This window comes from Apis mellifera, linkage group LG1 (genome assembly GCF_003254395.2).
Source record: "Apis mellifera strain DH4 linkage group LG1, Amel_HAv3.1, whole genome shotgun sequence".
In the NCBI taxonomy this organism is placed as follows: domain Eukaryota; kingdom Metazoa; phylum Arthropoda; class Insecta; order Hymenoptera; family Apidae; genus Apis; species Apis mellifera.
The window spans coordinates 25,989,708-26,007,293 of NC_037638.1; the positions used below are offsets into that span (position 1 = coordinate 25,989,708).

General features: G+C 35.0%; 1 protein-coding gene and 1 long non-coding RNA gene across 7 annotated transcripts in view; one reads left to right on the forward strand and one right to left on the reverse strand.

The window, feature by feature from the left end:
• The window catches only part of LOC410756 (regulating synaptic membrane exocytosis protein 1), a 145,519-nt gene that overhangs the window by 45,431 nt on the left and 82,502 nt on the right, over positions 1-17,586 (forward strand). For all 3 annotated transcript variants that reach the window (XR_003306528.1, XM_026446269.1, XM_026446268.1), the window contains exons 2-3: positions 565-932; positions 11,387-11,495. Coding sequence is in view for 2 of the 3 variants with exons in the window: in XM_026446269.1 (XP_026302054.1) it covers positions 897-932; positions 11,387-11,495 (145 nt within the window). In the remaining variant the exon portion in view is untranslated. The remainder of the gene's footprint in view (positions 1-564; positions 933-11,386; positions 11,496-17,586) is intronic.
• Positions 4,903-17,586, reverse strand: part of LOC107965445 — a 97,373-nt gene continuing 84,689 nt past the window's right edge. Inside the window, exons 3-4 of one of the 4 annotated variants that reach the window (XR_001705419.2) lie at positions 7,319-8,514; positions 4,903-7,238 (exon numbers count right to left, since the gene is read on the reverse strand). This is a non-coding gene — a long non-coding RNA (uncharacterized LOC107965445). Of the gene's footprint in view, positions 8,515-17,586 lie in introns of all 4 variants that reach the window. The other 3 variants (XR_001705420.2, XR_001705421.2, XR_001705418.2) reach the window with 3 other exon arrangements.

Below are 17,586 nucleotides of genomic sequence, written 5' to 3' on the forward strand. Positions count from 1 at the left end.
AATAAACGCACTTTAACGCGCTCTCCAGAGATTTTCGCATTGCTAATCCGTTTTAAATATTTCAAAATGGCAATTCGATTATCCCTCTCTTCGCTTTTTTCGAGAAAATAATAAACGTTGATAAATCTCGTCTCGTTCCACCCGTGAATTGTTTATTTTTCGCGCCAGCCTTTTACTTTTACGTGATTATTTCATATACATTTTATATATATATACAACACCGTACAAAATATCGAGTTACTGTGAATTCGATGCGTTTTTGAAACACGAGTACTCGAACCCGATTCGATTTACACAACCGATTATTATTACGCGATTAGAATTCCGGATAATTCTCAATTGTTCGACTATTTAAAGTGGACAATTCATTTTATCATCTCGCTCAAAAATTTTATATTATCATATTTAATTTCAAGTATAAATATATCGTATAAAACGTTATACATTTAATTAATTTCGAAACTTTATGTTACATCGTGTTATAAGTTTAACAAAGCGAAACAAATATGATACTTTAACGTGGAAGATAAGAATTTTAACGGGGAGATAAATTGTTGGTTTCAGATAACTTGAGAAGGGAAACGTAAGCGCGATGATACGCTCCGGCGTGAAGGGAATCCAGGTTGACGGGAATGCGTTTCTGGGAAAAGGGTGAGCCGAGCGGCTCCACGTTCTACCCTTCATTTTTGTTGGAACGGCCTTGTTTTCGGCGCGTCGCCAATTTATCGTGAAACACAGAGGCGAGGAGACCACGGGAGCGGACAAGAAATCGGGCCAACAACTTTATATGCCGGTAACCGGAGCCGGAAACCAGAACGCAGAAGGAAGGCGCAACAGGGAGCTAAGAGCACTTCCGTTACTCCCAACCGAGGTCAGGTTACCGCACTTTTGCCAGGATGTTGCCTGCCAACGTGGTATCCTTCGTCAAAAAGGTGACTACCTTTTTTTTCTTTTCTTTCTCTTCTTCTTCTAAAAGATATAAAAGTTACTTTACTTTATTTACAAAGTATCAATTGTCAAGAACATCATAATAAATTACGAATTAAATTTTTACAAAATATCAATATTGTCAAAATTGTAACAAACCATGAAGTAACTTTATATTTACAAAATATCAAATGTCAAGATTATCGTAACAAATTTTTTTTTCTTCTAAAAGATATAGAATTATAATTTTATATTTACAAAATATCAAAATTGTCAAGATCATTGTAATAAATTTTGAACCAAACTTTTACAAAATATCAATATTGTCAAGATCATCATAACAAACTATTAATCAAACTTTTTTCTCCTTCTAAAAGATATAGAAATAACTTTATATTTACAAAATTAATTGTCAAGATCATTGTAATAAATTTTGAACCAAATTTTTACAAAATATCAAGATTGTCAAGATCATTGTAATAAACTGATGAAATAATTTTATATTTACAAAATATCAAAATGTCAAGATCATTGTAACAAACTGTTAATCAAATTTTTTCTTCTTCTAAAAGATATAGAATTATAATTTTATATTTACAAAATATCAAAATTGTCAAAATCATTGTAATAAATTTTGAACCAAACTTTTACAAAATATCAATATTGTCAAAATCATCGTAACAAACTGTTAACCAAACTTTTTTTCTTCTTCTGAAAGATGTTACTTTAGAAAGAAAGAAGTTACTTTATATTTACAAAGTATCTTTTGTCAAGATCATTGTAGTAAATTATGAATCAAATTTTTAAAAATATCAAGATTGTCAAGATCATTGTAAGAAACTGATGAAGTAACTTTGATATTTACAAAATATCAAATGTCAAGATCATTGTAACAAACTGTTAACCAAATTTTTTCTTTTTCTAAAAGATATAGAATTATAATTTTATATATACAAAGTATCAATTGTCAAGATCATTGTAATAAATTTTGAATCAAACTTTTACAAAATATCAATATTATCAAGATCATCATAACAAACTATTAATCAAACTTTTTTCTCCTTTTAAAAGATATAGAAATAACTTTATATTTACAAAATATTAATTGTCAAGATTATTGTAATAAATTTTGAACCAAACTTTTACAAAATATCAATATTGTCAAGATCATCGTAACAAACTATGAACCAAACTTTTACAAAATATCAATATTGTCAAGATTATCGTAGTAAATTATGAATCAAACTTTTACAAAATATCAATATTGTCAAGATCATCTTAACAAACTATGAACCAAACTTTTTTCTTCTTTTAAAAGATATAGGATTAATTTTATATTTACAAAGTATAACAAACTATGAACCAAACTCATTTTTTTAACATCAATCAATTTTCATTAATTCCAAGTCCAACCGATCAATATTTGTCCAACAAATCTAATTAAAACTAACCCAAACCAAACCGTTTCACAATAAAAATAACTATCCGATTCGACAAAAAATAGTCGTTCGTAAAATAAAGAAGAGAAAAATAAGAAGCGAGTTTTATTCCCCCTTTTTTTATCTCTCTATTCCCCCCCTCTTCTCGGGGGAATAAAATATATTTATCGACGCGATTTATATAGAGAGCGTTATCGAGAAGAAATCCAGAAGAGTGTATCGTGAAACACACACGGAGAATACATTTTCGAAGTGGCTGGCTAAGTTTCATCCCCCTTCCGCGTTTCTCTCCCCTTTTTTTTAGAACTCGATTTCGACGAGATTTACAGTGGTGGCCTCGGTTTCTTTGTATCCTTCGTTGGAATCTAGACTCGAGTTAAGAGCAAGCGACGATGAATCGTATCCCTCCCCACGTCGGTTTCTAGCCACCCCTTCGAGGGGATTAAACGGCATTGTTTCGAGATCGTGTCAAGATGTTGACGATCGAGGAGTGGGGAGGAAGATTAAATTTCTTAGGGGAACATCCGCCTTTCGGGAGATGCTGTTCTTTAAACATCCAGTTTGTCACTCGTCGGATTTCGTTACTTGCCGCAGGCGAAATCTAGATCTTCTCTATTTTAGACCGTTTAAGTTATGGAATATATATATACATCTCGAATGTGGAGGGAAAAATTGTAACACACGTTTTAACGAAATCGAGAAAGAATCGAAAAGAAATTGTTCGCACGTTATTTTAACGACTTAGTTAGAAAATTTAAATGTGGTGTAGTTTACGATGTATAATGGAAAGAAGTTTGATTTGAAAAAAATGATCGATTTGATCAAAGTACGTTATATAACCACGTTATTGTATCGCGTGTAACAGGTTTCACGAAGTCGAAAAGCGGATTAGATGAATAAATCGAAAACGTTTTGCGTCCGCGGGATGAATAAAATATCAGGAATGGAATAAATATGGTATATTTAATAACATGGGAGGAGTTCGATCGATCGTTTCACTCGCATGCACGAGCAACCCTCTAAAGTATCGACGTACGAAATATAAATTTTATATACGAGCTATATTTATACGTTTGACTGAAAAATTTGATGTATGTTTAAAGAAAGAAAGAAGAAAGGTAAGAAAGTATCTCTTGAAATATTTCTCTTTAAAAAGAAAAACATTTATAACCGTAAATACTTCGAAACATAACCTAAAAAATGCAGATCGTTTCACCCGAAATGACGATTAATTTTAAACTACGAATAAATATTTCCAATAGTTGCCTCGCATTAATATTGAAAAACGCGAATTATTTAATTGTTTAGAGATAGATTTAGTTTTTTAGGCGATAGTTTTCACTCGTTAAATTTCGTTTCGTTTCGTTCCAGCGAACGAATGGACTACGATAAAGGATTTTGGTTAAAACGAGTGGATGCAATCTCAACAAAAGCGCGGGGCTTTGCGTTCGAGACTGATATCCGGGCTTGTTTGATCTAAAACGCAGATTTTCGAGTTGAATTTCAACAAAACAATGGCCCGTGCTCGCCAAAGATTCATGAGGGTTTCGATGAATTTGTCACGAGTGGAACCGAGTTTCACGTTCGAACAACGTGTTTCACGAGATTTCGATTCGCATTTTCTCCATTTTCCGACAAGGAGAAGAAGCAGGAAGCGTCCGCGATTCGTTCGATTCGCATTTTCTGACAAGGAGAAGGAGAAAGGGATCCGTCGTTCGTCTCATTTATTATACACGTAGATAATTATAGAAAGATTTATAGAAAGTCTCACGTTTCGTTCTTATTAAAAGATGACGAAACTTTCGAAATTAAGATCCGTTATTCCCGATTATGTCGTTTGCGATTTTTATTTATCGGTTTTGCTTCATTTATCGACGACACTCGAAACCTGTTACGTTCGAAAAAAGTATCGATCTTAAAAAAAAAAAAAAACTCCAAGTCGTATTCGAGTCTTACTTTCCTCATCTTCGTTCATTTTAACCCGTTAACGATTCCTTGTCCATATTCTCTCCATGATGGACGACATACTCGATAACAAAGAAATATCGATACCGTCTGTTACCATTGTCGAGGCATTGTTCGGGGCATAGCGCGGGATTACCACCATTCATGGAATCGTTTCACTCGGCGTACACAGCGCGGGGAAGCGCGCCAATCCGTGTTATTCGACACACGCGCTTACACAACGGAGCTCCTACATTTTCTCGGCGCACCCATTTTTCATAGTATTTTACATCCGTAAAGATCGGCCAATTATACGGCTCACGCTCGAAAAAATCCATCCATCGTCCATCGAAACCACTGTTCAAGGTGACAGAGTTACGTAATTTAATTCGCGACACCGGAGAACGCGTTAAAAAAGAAATATTTCGATTGGAATTGTTTAACAACAGTAAAGAAGCGTTTAAATGCGTGGTTATTCGACATATGCACTTGCAACAGAGATCTTACATTCTCCATCCTTGGTATTTCTGTACCATTTTTGGTAATATTTTTATGTAAGGATCGACGAATTATACGGTTCATGCTCGAAAAAATCCATCCATCGTCCATCGAAACCACTGTTCAAGGGTGACAGTGTTACGTAATTTAGTATACTAATTTAATTCGTGACACTGGAGAACGCGTTAAAAAAAAAATATTTCGATTGGAATTGTTTAACAACAGTAAAGAAGCGTTTAAATGCGTGCTATTCGACACACTTGCAACAGAGATCCTACATTCTCCATCCTTGATATTTCTGCATTCATTTTTGGTAATATTTTTAAGGAATCGACGAATTATGCGTCGATAATAAAAATCCATCCATATCCATCTGTCGAAATCACTATTCAAGGATAATAGAGTTACGTAATTTAGTACACTAGTTCGCGACACCGCGTTAAAAAAGAAATATTTCAATTGGAATCGTTTAACAACAGTAAAGAACCGTTTAAATGCGTGGTTATTCGACATATGCGCTTGCAACAGAGATGTATTCTTCATCCTTGATATTTCTGCACCATTTTTGATAATATTTTTAGGGAATCGACGAATTATGCGTCGATAATAAAAATCCATCCGTATATCTGTCAAAATCACTATTCAAGGATAATAAAGTTACGTAATTTAGTACACTGTTCGCGACATTGGAAAAAAGAAGTATTATTTTATTCGATACACGCGTACGTACAGAGATTCTACTATATACTTTCTCTATTGACGATACTTTTATCGATAACGATCGACGAATTACACATTCATATACTCGAAGAAATCCATCCATACGTGTGTTGTACTGTCTCGAACCACTGTTCGAAGGATGATAGAGAAGTTATCCGAGTTACGTAATTTAACACGTTTCTTCGCGATACGAGAGAACGCGTTAAGGAAAAAAAGGAAAATGAAGTGCGCGTTATTCGACACGCGCGTTTTCGTACAGAAACGCTGCAGTGGTTCGACAATATTTTTACATTTGTCCGCGACATCACAGGTTGTTGGCCATCATCGAGGACGCGTTAAAGGGAAAAAAAGAAAAATGGAAGAAAGGAGCGCGGACTGGTATGCAAATTTTCGATTGGAATCGTCATCCGCCATTCGACGGAATGGTTTACACAGCGCGGAGAAACGCGCCAATGCGTGTTTATTCGTACACAGATCCTACGTACTTCCACATTCTGCATTCCGTCGACAATGCTTGGATGGTATTTTTACAGTACACTCCTCGCTGCAACAGAAGTTGGCTATCATCGAGAACGCGTTAAAAGTGCAGACGGATATGCAAATTTTTCGATAGAAATCGTCGCGCCACTCACGAAATCGTTCGCAAAAACGCATACACAGATCCTACTTTCTTCTACATTCCATCGACAATGCTTGGATAATATTTTTACAGTACACTCTTCGTGACACCAGAGATCATCATCCATCTGTATTAAAAGTGCAGATGGATATTAGAAATTTTAAAATCGTTCACAAAAGCATTGTACACAGATCCTACTTTTTAGATACTTTCTTCATTCCATCGATACTTGGATAGTATTTTTTATACTCTTCGCGAAACCAGAGGTTGGCTATCATCCATCTGCGTTAAAAATGCAAACGGATATTATAAATTTTAGAAATCGTTATTCACAAAAACGCATACACAGATTCTACACACTTTTACATTCCATCGACAATGCTTGGATGGTATTTTTACAGTATACTCTTCGCTATCATCGAGAACTCGTTAAAAGTACAGACGGATATTAGAAATTTTAGAAATCGTCGCGTCATTCACGGAATCGTTCACAAAATTGCGTACACAGATCCTACATACTTTCTTCTATATTCCATCGACAATGCTTGGATGGTATTTTTACGGTACACTCTTCGCGACACCAGAGATCATCATCCATCCGTATTAAAAGTGCAGATGGATATTAGAAATTTTAGAATCGTTTACAAAAGCATTGTACACAGATCCTACTTTTTAGATACTTTCTTCTATATGCTTGGATAATATTTTTACAGTACACTCTTCGCTATAATAGAGATTGGCCATCATCCATCTGTATTAAAAGTGCAGATGGATATTAGAAATTTTAGAAATCGTCATTCACAAAAACGTACATAGATCCTACATACTTTCTTCTACATTCCATTGACAATGCTTGAATCGTATTACAGTACACTCTTGGCGACACTAGAGGTTGGCTATCATCCATCTATATTAAAAATGCAGACTATTAGAAATTTGCAGGATATTAAAAATTTTAGAAATCGTCGTGCCATTCACGGAATCACAAAAGCGTACACAGATCCTACATACTTTCTTCTACATTCCATCGACAATGCTTGGATGGTATTTTTGTACACTCTTCGCTATAACAGAGGTTGGCCATCATCCATCTGTATTAAAAGTGCAGACGGATATTAGAAATTTTAGAAATCGTCGTTCACAAAAACACGCGTACACAGATTCTACATACTTTCTTCTACATTCCATCGACAATGCTTGAATCGTATTTTTACAGTACACTTTTCGCGACATCAGAGGTTGGCCATCATCTATCTGTATTAAAAATGCAGACGATATTATATTAGAAATTTTAGAATCGTTCACAAAAGCGCGTACATAGATCCTACTTTTTAGATACTTTCTTCTACATTCCATTGACAATGTTTGGATAATATTTTTACAGTACACTTTTTGCGACACCAGAGGTTGGCCATCATCCATTTATATTAAAAGTGCAGACGGATATTAGAAATTTTAGAAATCATTCACAAAAGCGCGTATACAAATCCCTTTTTAGATACTTTCTTCTACATGCTTGGATAATATTTTTACAGTACTCTTTGCGACACCAAAGGTTGATCATTATCCATCTGTATTAAAAGTGTAGATATTAGAAATTTTAGAATTGTTCACAAAAGCGTATACAGATCCTACATACTTTCTTCTACATTCCATCGACAATGCTTGGATAATATTTTTACAGTACACTCTTCACGAGATCATCATCCATCTGCGTTAAAAGTGCAAACGGATATTAAAAATCTTATAAATCGCGCCATTCATAGAATCGTTCATACAGCAAAGTTGTGCGTGTGTCCGGTCTCGCAGTAACAATTTCAGTCCGGTTTTCGATCGATGAGGTCACGGTTCAACCGCATTTTCGTTTTGCCAACAAAAGCACGCGGGGGCACAACAGCCCCATATCGCGGCGCATACACGGCCATGCATTACCGGGGAAGGCCACTGTAGAATATCGGCCGTTTAATATTCCTGTCGAATTTGCATTCCTGGATTCCGGGATCGCTCGGCCGGGATTACGAGGGCGCGCGTTCCTCTTGGCCTCTTTGGAATCCTCCCAAAAGCCGCCCTCCTCCCCCTCCCCCGTTCTCATTCTGCTGCGCGGATCGAAGGGCGAAGGACAGAGGTGGGCCGCCTGTGTTCCGCCTCCGCGAACTTGTATGCGTATGTTCCGCCATTCGGTGGGCTCCGCTATCATCCACGAGATAATTGCACTCGCCAAGATCTCGTGGATGTCGCCGTTACGGAGTTTCCATCGCGCTCCCTCTTTTGGGATTATATTAATACGCCACGGATCCCTATTACGTATTACGTGCATCGGCTACGTTTTCTGCGCGATGACATCTTTCGAGGCCATCGATTTTAAGGCTGGAAATATACATATATATATACGAGAATGTCGAGAGATATTTATAATAAGGAGATACGGAGAGGGAATATATGTTTAGGTTCCTCTTTTTTTAAAATTATTCCAAACAGAGAAGGTTTTATTAATAAGAGAAAAAATTGATAATATTTTACTTGGTATTATTAATGTATTTTTTCTTGAAAAGGTCAAGTTATCCAAGTTTGCGAAGGAAAGAAAGATCGTCGTTTTGTACGTCGTCCGTTACATCATTGTCATCTTCTGTTCCCCTAGCTCGATTTTCGTCATCAACGTGAATTTAAATCGCTCGATAACTTAATAAACCAGCCATCCTTTTTTCCATACTTTTGTTCCTCTTGAAATCGATCCTTCAGATACCAATATGGATCGCGATAAATAATTTATCCGCAAATATCCGATCGTGAAATCGTGTAATCGTATAAATTGAATTTAAATCGTTTGTAAAACGAGCTTTTTTCTATACCAACTTTCGTTCCTCTTAAAATCCTTCGGATCCTCCAATATGGATCGCGATAAATAATTTATCCACAGATATTACGAAATTGTAATATAATCATATTATACGTGAATTTTAATCGTCCAATAACTTAATAAACGAGCTATCGACCTTTTTCTACACCAATTTAATTCCTCTAGAATCGATTCTTCAGATCCCAATATGAATCGCGATAAATAATTTATCCACAACGGTAAGAAAATTCAATCACAAAATCGTATAACGAATTATAAAAGTATTATTAAAAGTTTTTTTTTTTTCAATTGCTCGTAACTTAACAGCCCCTAAAAATCGAAATCCTTCGAAAAAGTCATCACGAATATTTCATATTTCAGCGTATCCCAATATGAATAAATAATCTATCCACAACCATTACGAAATTCAATTGTAAAATCGTATAACGAATGAATTTAAATCGCCTGTATTATATAACTCGATAAACGAGCCATCGACCTTCTTCTATACAAACTTTCGTTCCTCTAGAATCTCGAAAATGAATCCATATATCCCGATATGAATTGGAACAAATAATTTGTCCACAATGAAATTCGAATATCGAATAAAATCGTATAAAGAACGGCGTACTTACGTTTTTATTTTATCAAATTCAATAAACTGAACGCACGAAACGTTTCTTCTTTCCAAGTTTAACCGTTTTCCAATTTTCCGCGCGATTCGATTGGATTTATGGCTGGCTCGTACGAGCCACGGCATACATATACATGCCGTCTCCTTGACGCACGAGGATCGAGCACACTCGGAGAAGCGAAAACGGATAATTAAAATGATACGAGCTCGTTCGTGATGCTTGCGATGAAACGAGTCTCTTAGAAAATAAAGGAAAGGCTCTGATCTCTCACCTTCGAAGGAACGTTTATCTTTTTATTTTTCGCCAAACTTGCTTTGTAACAAGTCTTTCTGCTATTCGATAAGAAAGGAAGAGTTATATATAGAGAATATAAGTCGTTCGAGCTCACTTTTTCGACTGATTACGATTTCATATATATATGTATATGTGAGTGTGGATATCTAGAAAGGAAATCGTCCAAGCGTTTTATTTGTACCGTGATATTTTAAAAAGGATACGGACAAAGAAGAGATTTTTTTAATAAAAAAAAATCGTGCGATGATTTCAGACTTTTCGAACAGAAATTCGAGAAAAATGTTTGTTTGTACCAGCTCTTTTTAAATTAAGCCAGTGATTAATTTTTACAGAGCTTCCGGATTTGAATTTATCTATGAATGAACTCGAATGAACAAATTTTACTTGCAATGGAATTTAATATCAGTTTTGATTTTTATATCATTTATCATTTCGTTGGGAAGGAAAAGCTTTGAAAATATTTAATGTTGCAAATTATCCGGAAGAAAGATAAATTAATGAATTTGTATATTTTCCAATCGAGAGGCGCAAAAATCTTACGACGAGAAATTAAACGAAACCTCGAAGAGAATCTTTCTTTTCCGTTTTCGAAATCCCTAATAATGTGATCCAGATCGTGATGGACAGTTTTGAGGGACGACAGAGAGATTCTAATAATAATAATAATAATAAGTGGAAAATTACTGTGGACCTTGGGCACAAGCTGTGCGGCAATTGAAAAGTCGTATCACGTACACGGGGCCCACTCATCGCGCTCGTAAATTCCAAACGAAGCCAGACACATTTGTAATGAAGATCGCTACACCGTGAAGAGACAGAGCCTCTGAAACGAGACCCGCCATTACGTTGGGGGAGAAGCAAGCTTCAATTACGTTCACCGCCCCTGTTTTAATAATCCTTTACCCAACCTCGCCCCTTGATTTGCAACCAGGACGAAGCCTATTCCGCTTAATAACGCTTGGAATTCGCGAAACGAACCGATCTTTTCTACGTTTACTGGTTCTCGGGAAAAGAAATTTCGGAAAGGGATCGAATTATTCCTTCCTTTGAATAATAACTTTAAAACAGCGTTTCGATACACTTTTTTGTCAAGGAGCTTTCGTATTATTCCTTTTGGTAAAAACTTTTTCTTTTCTTTTCGAGGATAATCAAAACAGGATAATAATAATAATATAAAATGATGGATTTCTTTTCGTTGTTTTTCGCGATCAAAAACTGAACTATTGACGTAATTTAAATCCAGAGTGTAGAGAAATAGAAACGGAAACGAGAGTTTAAATCGAATAACATGAATATATTGCTGATATAATTTTTCACGCACGTCGTATTACAGTGTACGTATATGAGTGTAAACTGAAAGGAGAGAAAAATGGAATCGAATGTATCCGAGGAAAGTGAAGATGAAAAATTGGAAAATCAGTATTAGTCTAGGGGAAAGGTATTGTTTCATAATAAATATTTCACGTTTTCGTAGATGGTGACGACGCAGCCAGATTCGGGAACAACCGGATCGGTTACGCCGGACGAAGGCGGCACCACGTTCAGCAAATGGAGGCAATTGGGAAGCGGCGTGATACGGGACGGTGAGTTTATATTATTATTCATTTAATAATTGATTAATTCGTCCGGACATCTTTTCTACCTTCGTGGAAACACGATGATATTCACGCGTCGAGTTTCTTTTTCTTCGAGATAGATAGAATATTACCGGCGCGTATTCAATGAAAGAAACGACGAATATAGAAATAAACAAGCGAACAAGTTTGTTGTTTCGCCGAATTAATTGTCCGTGAAAAATTACCCGACTATTCGCTCGAGAATTTAAAAGTAAACATAGTAACATAAGATGACCTTCAACGATGTACGCCTGTTACGACCACAAAAAATTGATCGAAAGATAAGATAATCGTTCCTCCAGCAGTAATTTGGCAAAAAGAAGCACTCAACGTTCAAAGAATGGGCGAATTAAAAAATTCTCTAGAATCGTCTGTGAATAGTTTCGTTCCTGGGAATCATCGCTTTTTTTCTCTCTCGCTTCGTTACCTCGATTGTCATTCCTTCCCTCCCTCCCTCCCTCCAAACAGCAACGACGGGGCGTCTCAAAACAACCCGCATAAAAATAGAGCGCTGGTTTTTCGCTTAATTAACCCGAGCGTGGCGTCGAGAAAGTGACGAATTTCCTCTTCTCTCTCTCTCTCTCTCTCTCTTTCTTTTTTTTGGTTCTCGCGAAACTGGAATAATCCGCGGCCGAGATTACACGAGGAATACGGACGAGTAATAATTTTCATTCAACGTCTCCGCCGGCAACAAACGCGTTTCGAATGCGCATAGTTTCCGTACACCGGCCCCGTTTCACCGCAAACCGCCCGCCGTTTACGCCTCCTTTTCTCTTTCTTTTGTTCCAAAACTAAGCGGCGCGCCGCGCAGTTTCAGAATTCTCCCCCGGCGACGGAACAGAGGAAATGCTGATACACGTCGAGCACGCAAAGCGACGCTTTGCTCGGAGTTCGTCGAATAAGAGGAGGAGTAATTTTTTGATACGAGAGATCTTCGAATTGCACGCTATCTTCGCAATATAAAAGATTCCGTATTCAACGGTGAAAGTAAATTTTATTGGAATATAAACAAACGATGTTTCGTTTAAGAAATTTTAAATCTCTCACGCTAGTCTTCGTTTTATCTTTTCCGTAACGATTCGACTCGACTCGAGTTCGGAAAGGAAATTAACCGGTTTCTTGGTATTCTTTTGCATATGTTCACAATATCGTACACGTGAAAGTAAATTTTATCGAATAAACGTTTCGTTTTGGAAATTTTAAATCATTATTACGCGTCTTTATTTTATCTTCTCCGTAACGATTCGACTCGATTCGAGTTCAGAAAAGAAATTAGCTGGTTTCTTGGTATTATTTTGCATATGTTCACAATATCGTACACGTGAAAGTAAATTTTATCGAATAAACGTTTCGTTTCGGAAATTTTAAACCAATATTTTACGCGTCTTTATTTTATCTTCTCCGTAACGATTCGACTCGATTCGAGTTCAGAAAAGAAATTAGCTGGTTTCTTGGTATTATTTTGCATATGTTCACAATATCGTACACGTGAAAGTAAATTTTATCGAATAAACGTTTCGTTTCGGAAATTTTAAACCAATATTTTACGCGTCTTTATTTTATCTTTTCCGTAACGATGCGACTCGATTCGAGTTCGGAAAGAAAATTAGCCAGCTGTTCGGTTTTTGAAGAAAAGGGATGGTCCCTCCACACGCTTCTTTCGCAAACTTTTTCTCGAACAAACTTACTTACTTTCTTACTCCATTCTTATTGTATCGTCGCGGGATAAGGTTGGACAAGAAGCAACACGTATCGCTCGAGCCTGTTAAAAGTAATTCGAGGAAAAATTATCGACGGGACGCGACTGGATATCGCATATCCCCTCGAGGGAAAGAAAGAGAGAGAGAGAGAGAGAGATCTCAATTTGTACTGGGGGTGGAAAGGAGAAGGGGATACCGTTGAAATAAATTCCATCCGATATTCGCAATTTCGAAGACGGTTGTCTAGTTCGACGCAACCAGCTAACCTACTTTCTACCTCGAAGACGCTCGCTCTCTCTTAGTTACAGCCTTTCTCATCGAATTTGCCAAATGAAATAAACTCCAACTCCGAGGAAACAGTTTTCTTTCTCGCGACATCACGTATTCTTCCATCCCCGCCCTCCATTTCCCTCCTAAACCCAGACAGCCCTCGAAATCTGTCGATTAAACTCGGCCAACTTTCTTCCAGAATATTTTAACGTTTATCTTTTTTTTTCTATTCGTTCGAATCCGTTTTTTTTTCTTCCAATTCTGAACAACGTTGCTATAATTTCTTTGAAATTAGAAAGGAAATTGAATAAAAAAAAGAATATATATTTTATATATATATAAGAAAGGAGGAAAGAAGGTGGCTGAACTCGTTATGCCGGATTATTTTTACGCGAGACGATTCTTTGTTCTCTTCCTCCTTCGAAACTGGTTAACTCGGTTGTTTCGTAACTCGCTTAATGAGAGCAAGGAGTTGAATCTTTTTTACAAAGACTACTTTTACAAAGAGGGAGGAGAGGAATATCATGGTTCGTTAAATTAGTTCTCTAATCTCCCGTACAAATTAATATCTGCAAAGGACTCCTTTTTCCACCGATTGCCAATAGAAGACGATGCACTTTCTTTTCTCTACTTCAAGATACTACACAACATCCATCTTTATGTGAATTTACTTAAAAATACTCGAATAAAAATCTGCCAGTTTAGTCGTTTCGTAGAAATTTCATCGAAATATATCAATTTTCTTTAACATCGCGAGGATATTATTCTTCGATGAAACGCATATTTTTTGGTTGGAAACTTTCATATGCATTTATCGTACGTTTGAACGTTTACATTATAATGCTCTCTCCCTGGAATTAAGGTGGATATGCAATAAGTTAGCTAGCTAATGGTTATTCACACGAGACGTTACGAATAAATATTCATCACAGTGGAAAAGTTCCCTGTTAATTTCGTATAAATCATATAGGTTTGGCGCATCATATGCATGGGCAAACACTTTTACTTGGCCGAAACACGCTACAATTACGGCAACAAAATAATTGTAATACAGGGAGCAATAAAGTAGAATAGAATTCGCGAAAGTCAATTCCGTTTTATTTGATTTAATTTAATTTAATTTCGTTTTTCACTCAACAAACTCTCCGCGTTAAATATCGAAATATCGAGAATTTATTACATTCTATACGCGTTGTAATTCGCTATACGGATTTTAAATATAATCTTTTATTCTTTCTACATATATCGTCGCCAAAAATTTTTTTTTTTGTAATGTCAAGACTGATTTTAACAACTTATATGTATAACTTGTCTTCGATAATTGGCAAGTTAATATTGTTAGAATCGTAAATTTCACGGGTGCCAATGATTATTCGAGCAATCGAATTTTTTATTCTTTTTGTATCGTTACTAAAAATTCTTTTTGCAACGATATATATGTATATTTGTTTTCGATAATTAATATTGACGCAAACAACGTTAGAATCGTAAATGTTAATTTCACGGATGCGAATGATTATTCGAATAATGTCCGAATCCGAACACGTAGAATTTCAGAAATTATAATTTCGAAGGATCTTGTTAAAATATAAAAGAGAGAGAGAAAGAGAGGGAATATTGTAAAAAATCTTCTCGAAGCAAAAAAAAAAAAATTGCGTAACGAGCGATTAAAATTGATATAACATTTTTTTCAATTTCGCGTTTCGTTTTTCCTTTTTAACGAGGATGAAAATTAAAAGGGAGGAAAAATTAAACTCTTGTTTAACGTTGTTGTTTAGATATTGAAGTTTAATTATCCCTTTGAAAATTTTCACCCCCGTGAAAATTGTCCCTTATTCGTAAGTTTACACGATTAGAGAACATTTTCGCAGACGGATTTTTTACAACAATTTATATAACGAATAAATTTTACGCGTCGAACTTTTCCTTTTACCCCTTTCTTTCCCGCGATTTAATCTCGAATAACCAATAAATCTCGTTTCAAAATAATAACAAGTAACAAATTAAATCGAGTCGTATTAAATTCGAAATTTTTACAAATTTCGAAAATACGCGAAAAACTCGTTCATTTATATATACATATATATATATATATATATATTTATTTATATTCATTATATATTCATTATATTCGAATCATATTAAATTTGTGATGGCGATGTAAACCACTTTTCACGAATTTTCGAATTTAAAAATTTCGAAAATACACGAAAAACAAATAAACTCATTCATTTATATATACATATATTTATTCATTTATATTCATTATATATTCATTATATATTCATTATATTCAAGTTACATTAAATTTGTGATGGCAATGTAAACTACTTTTCACGAATTTAAAAATTTCGAAAATACACGAAAAACAAATAAACTCATTCATTTATATATACATATATTTATTCATTTATATTCATTATATATTCATTATATATTCATTATATTCAAGTTACATTAAATTTGTGATGGCAATGTAAACTACTTTTCACGAATTTAAAAATTTCGAAAATACACGAAAAACAAACAAATAAATTCGTTCATTTATATATACATATATTTATTCATTTATATTCATTATATATTCATTATATTCGAGTCATATTAAATTTGTAATGGCAATATAAACCACTTTTCACGAATTTTCGAATTTAAAAATTTCGAAAATACACGAAAAACAAATAAACTTGTTCATTTATATATACAAATATTTATTCATTTATATTTATTATATATTCATTATATATTCATTATATTCGACGGCGATGTAAACCATTTTTCACAAATTTAAAAATTTCGAAAATACACGAAAAACAAATAAACTCGCTTATTTATATATATATATATTCATTATTCATTATATATTCATTATATATTCATTATATTCGAGTTATATTAAATTTAGCGATGTAAACCACTTTTCACGAATTTAAAAATTTCGAAAATACACGAAAAACGAATAAACTCGTTCCATATATATTCATATACACATTCATTTCGGTGTCTATAAATATTATAATACAAAGTTCAAACATTTCTTTCTTCGTATTTCGTATATCAGCAATTTGCCGCCTCTTCTTCACGAATAATTCACGACGATTGAGAAACTCGATTCGAAAAATACGGGAGCGCGCTACTCTATCGACGCGTATATCGACTGATTGCCGTGTCGCGAACTTGAATCTACAAATTGCGAAATAAAATCGCATCCACGTCACGGGACGCGATGACGCGCGTTTCGAGCGTTCGATAGACGCTGAAATATAATATAAATTCTCGTCTTCCCTCGTCTATCCACCAGAGACTTTTATACACAGCGTAACGACGACGTGGCGAAATTCGTATCCATTTGCTCGCTCCTTGTTACGCTTTCGTCTCGATAAAGAGTGGTAAGGTATAAAGTAAATCATTACGATACACACCAGTCTGGAGTAATACCGATAATACCAGAGATACGTTTCGTTTCGAGGCGGATAATTAAAGCGGGCGATCGATTAAAACCGGATAATTGAAATAGCGAGGGAAAGGAAGGAGAAACGAGAAAAATTATTAATTTGATCAACGAATTTAATATTCCTTCTATCGATTCAAATGAAACGTTTGAGATTTGTTACTTTTTTTTCTTTTTGCATCGAATCAAAGTCTTATTCTCTCTTCGACATTTTTTGACGAGAAGAACTTTTGTAAAAAAGAAAACTCTAAACTATCCTCCCCTATTCTATGTACAGATGTTCCTTGAGATATCAAGATTTTACTTTTATCGTGGAAATTATCAAAGAAATAAACACGAAAGAGATATTAATAAATATTTTTTAACCACTAATCGCGTTTAATTCGTTTAAAATTCCTCTTTTTCTCTCTATCATCATCTTTCCAACTGGTGGTATCTTCATCAAGCGCGCAAAAAATTATTATTCAATGATCGTATCTCCTCTGTGATCGCACACAAACTCCAAAACATTACGATCCACTTCGCTCTCTCTCTCTCTCCCTCTCTTTTTTCCACAAACACACGCACTTATCTGTATATGTCTGTGTGTGTAGAGAGAGAACCGCCGTTGCTCATAGGCAATCCAGGTTATTGTAAT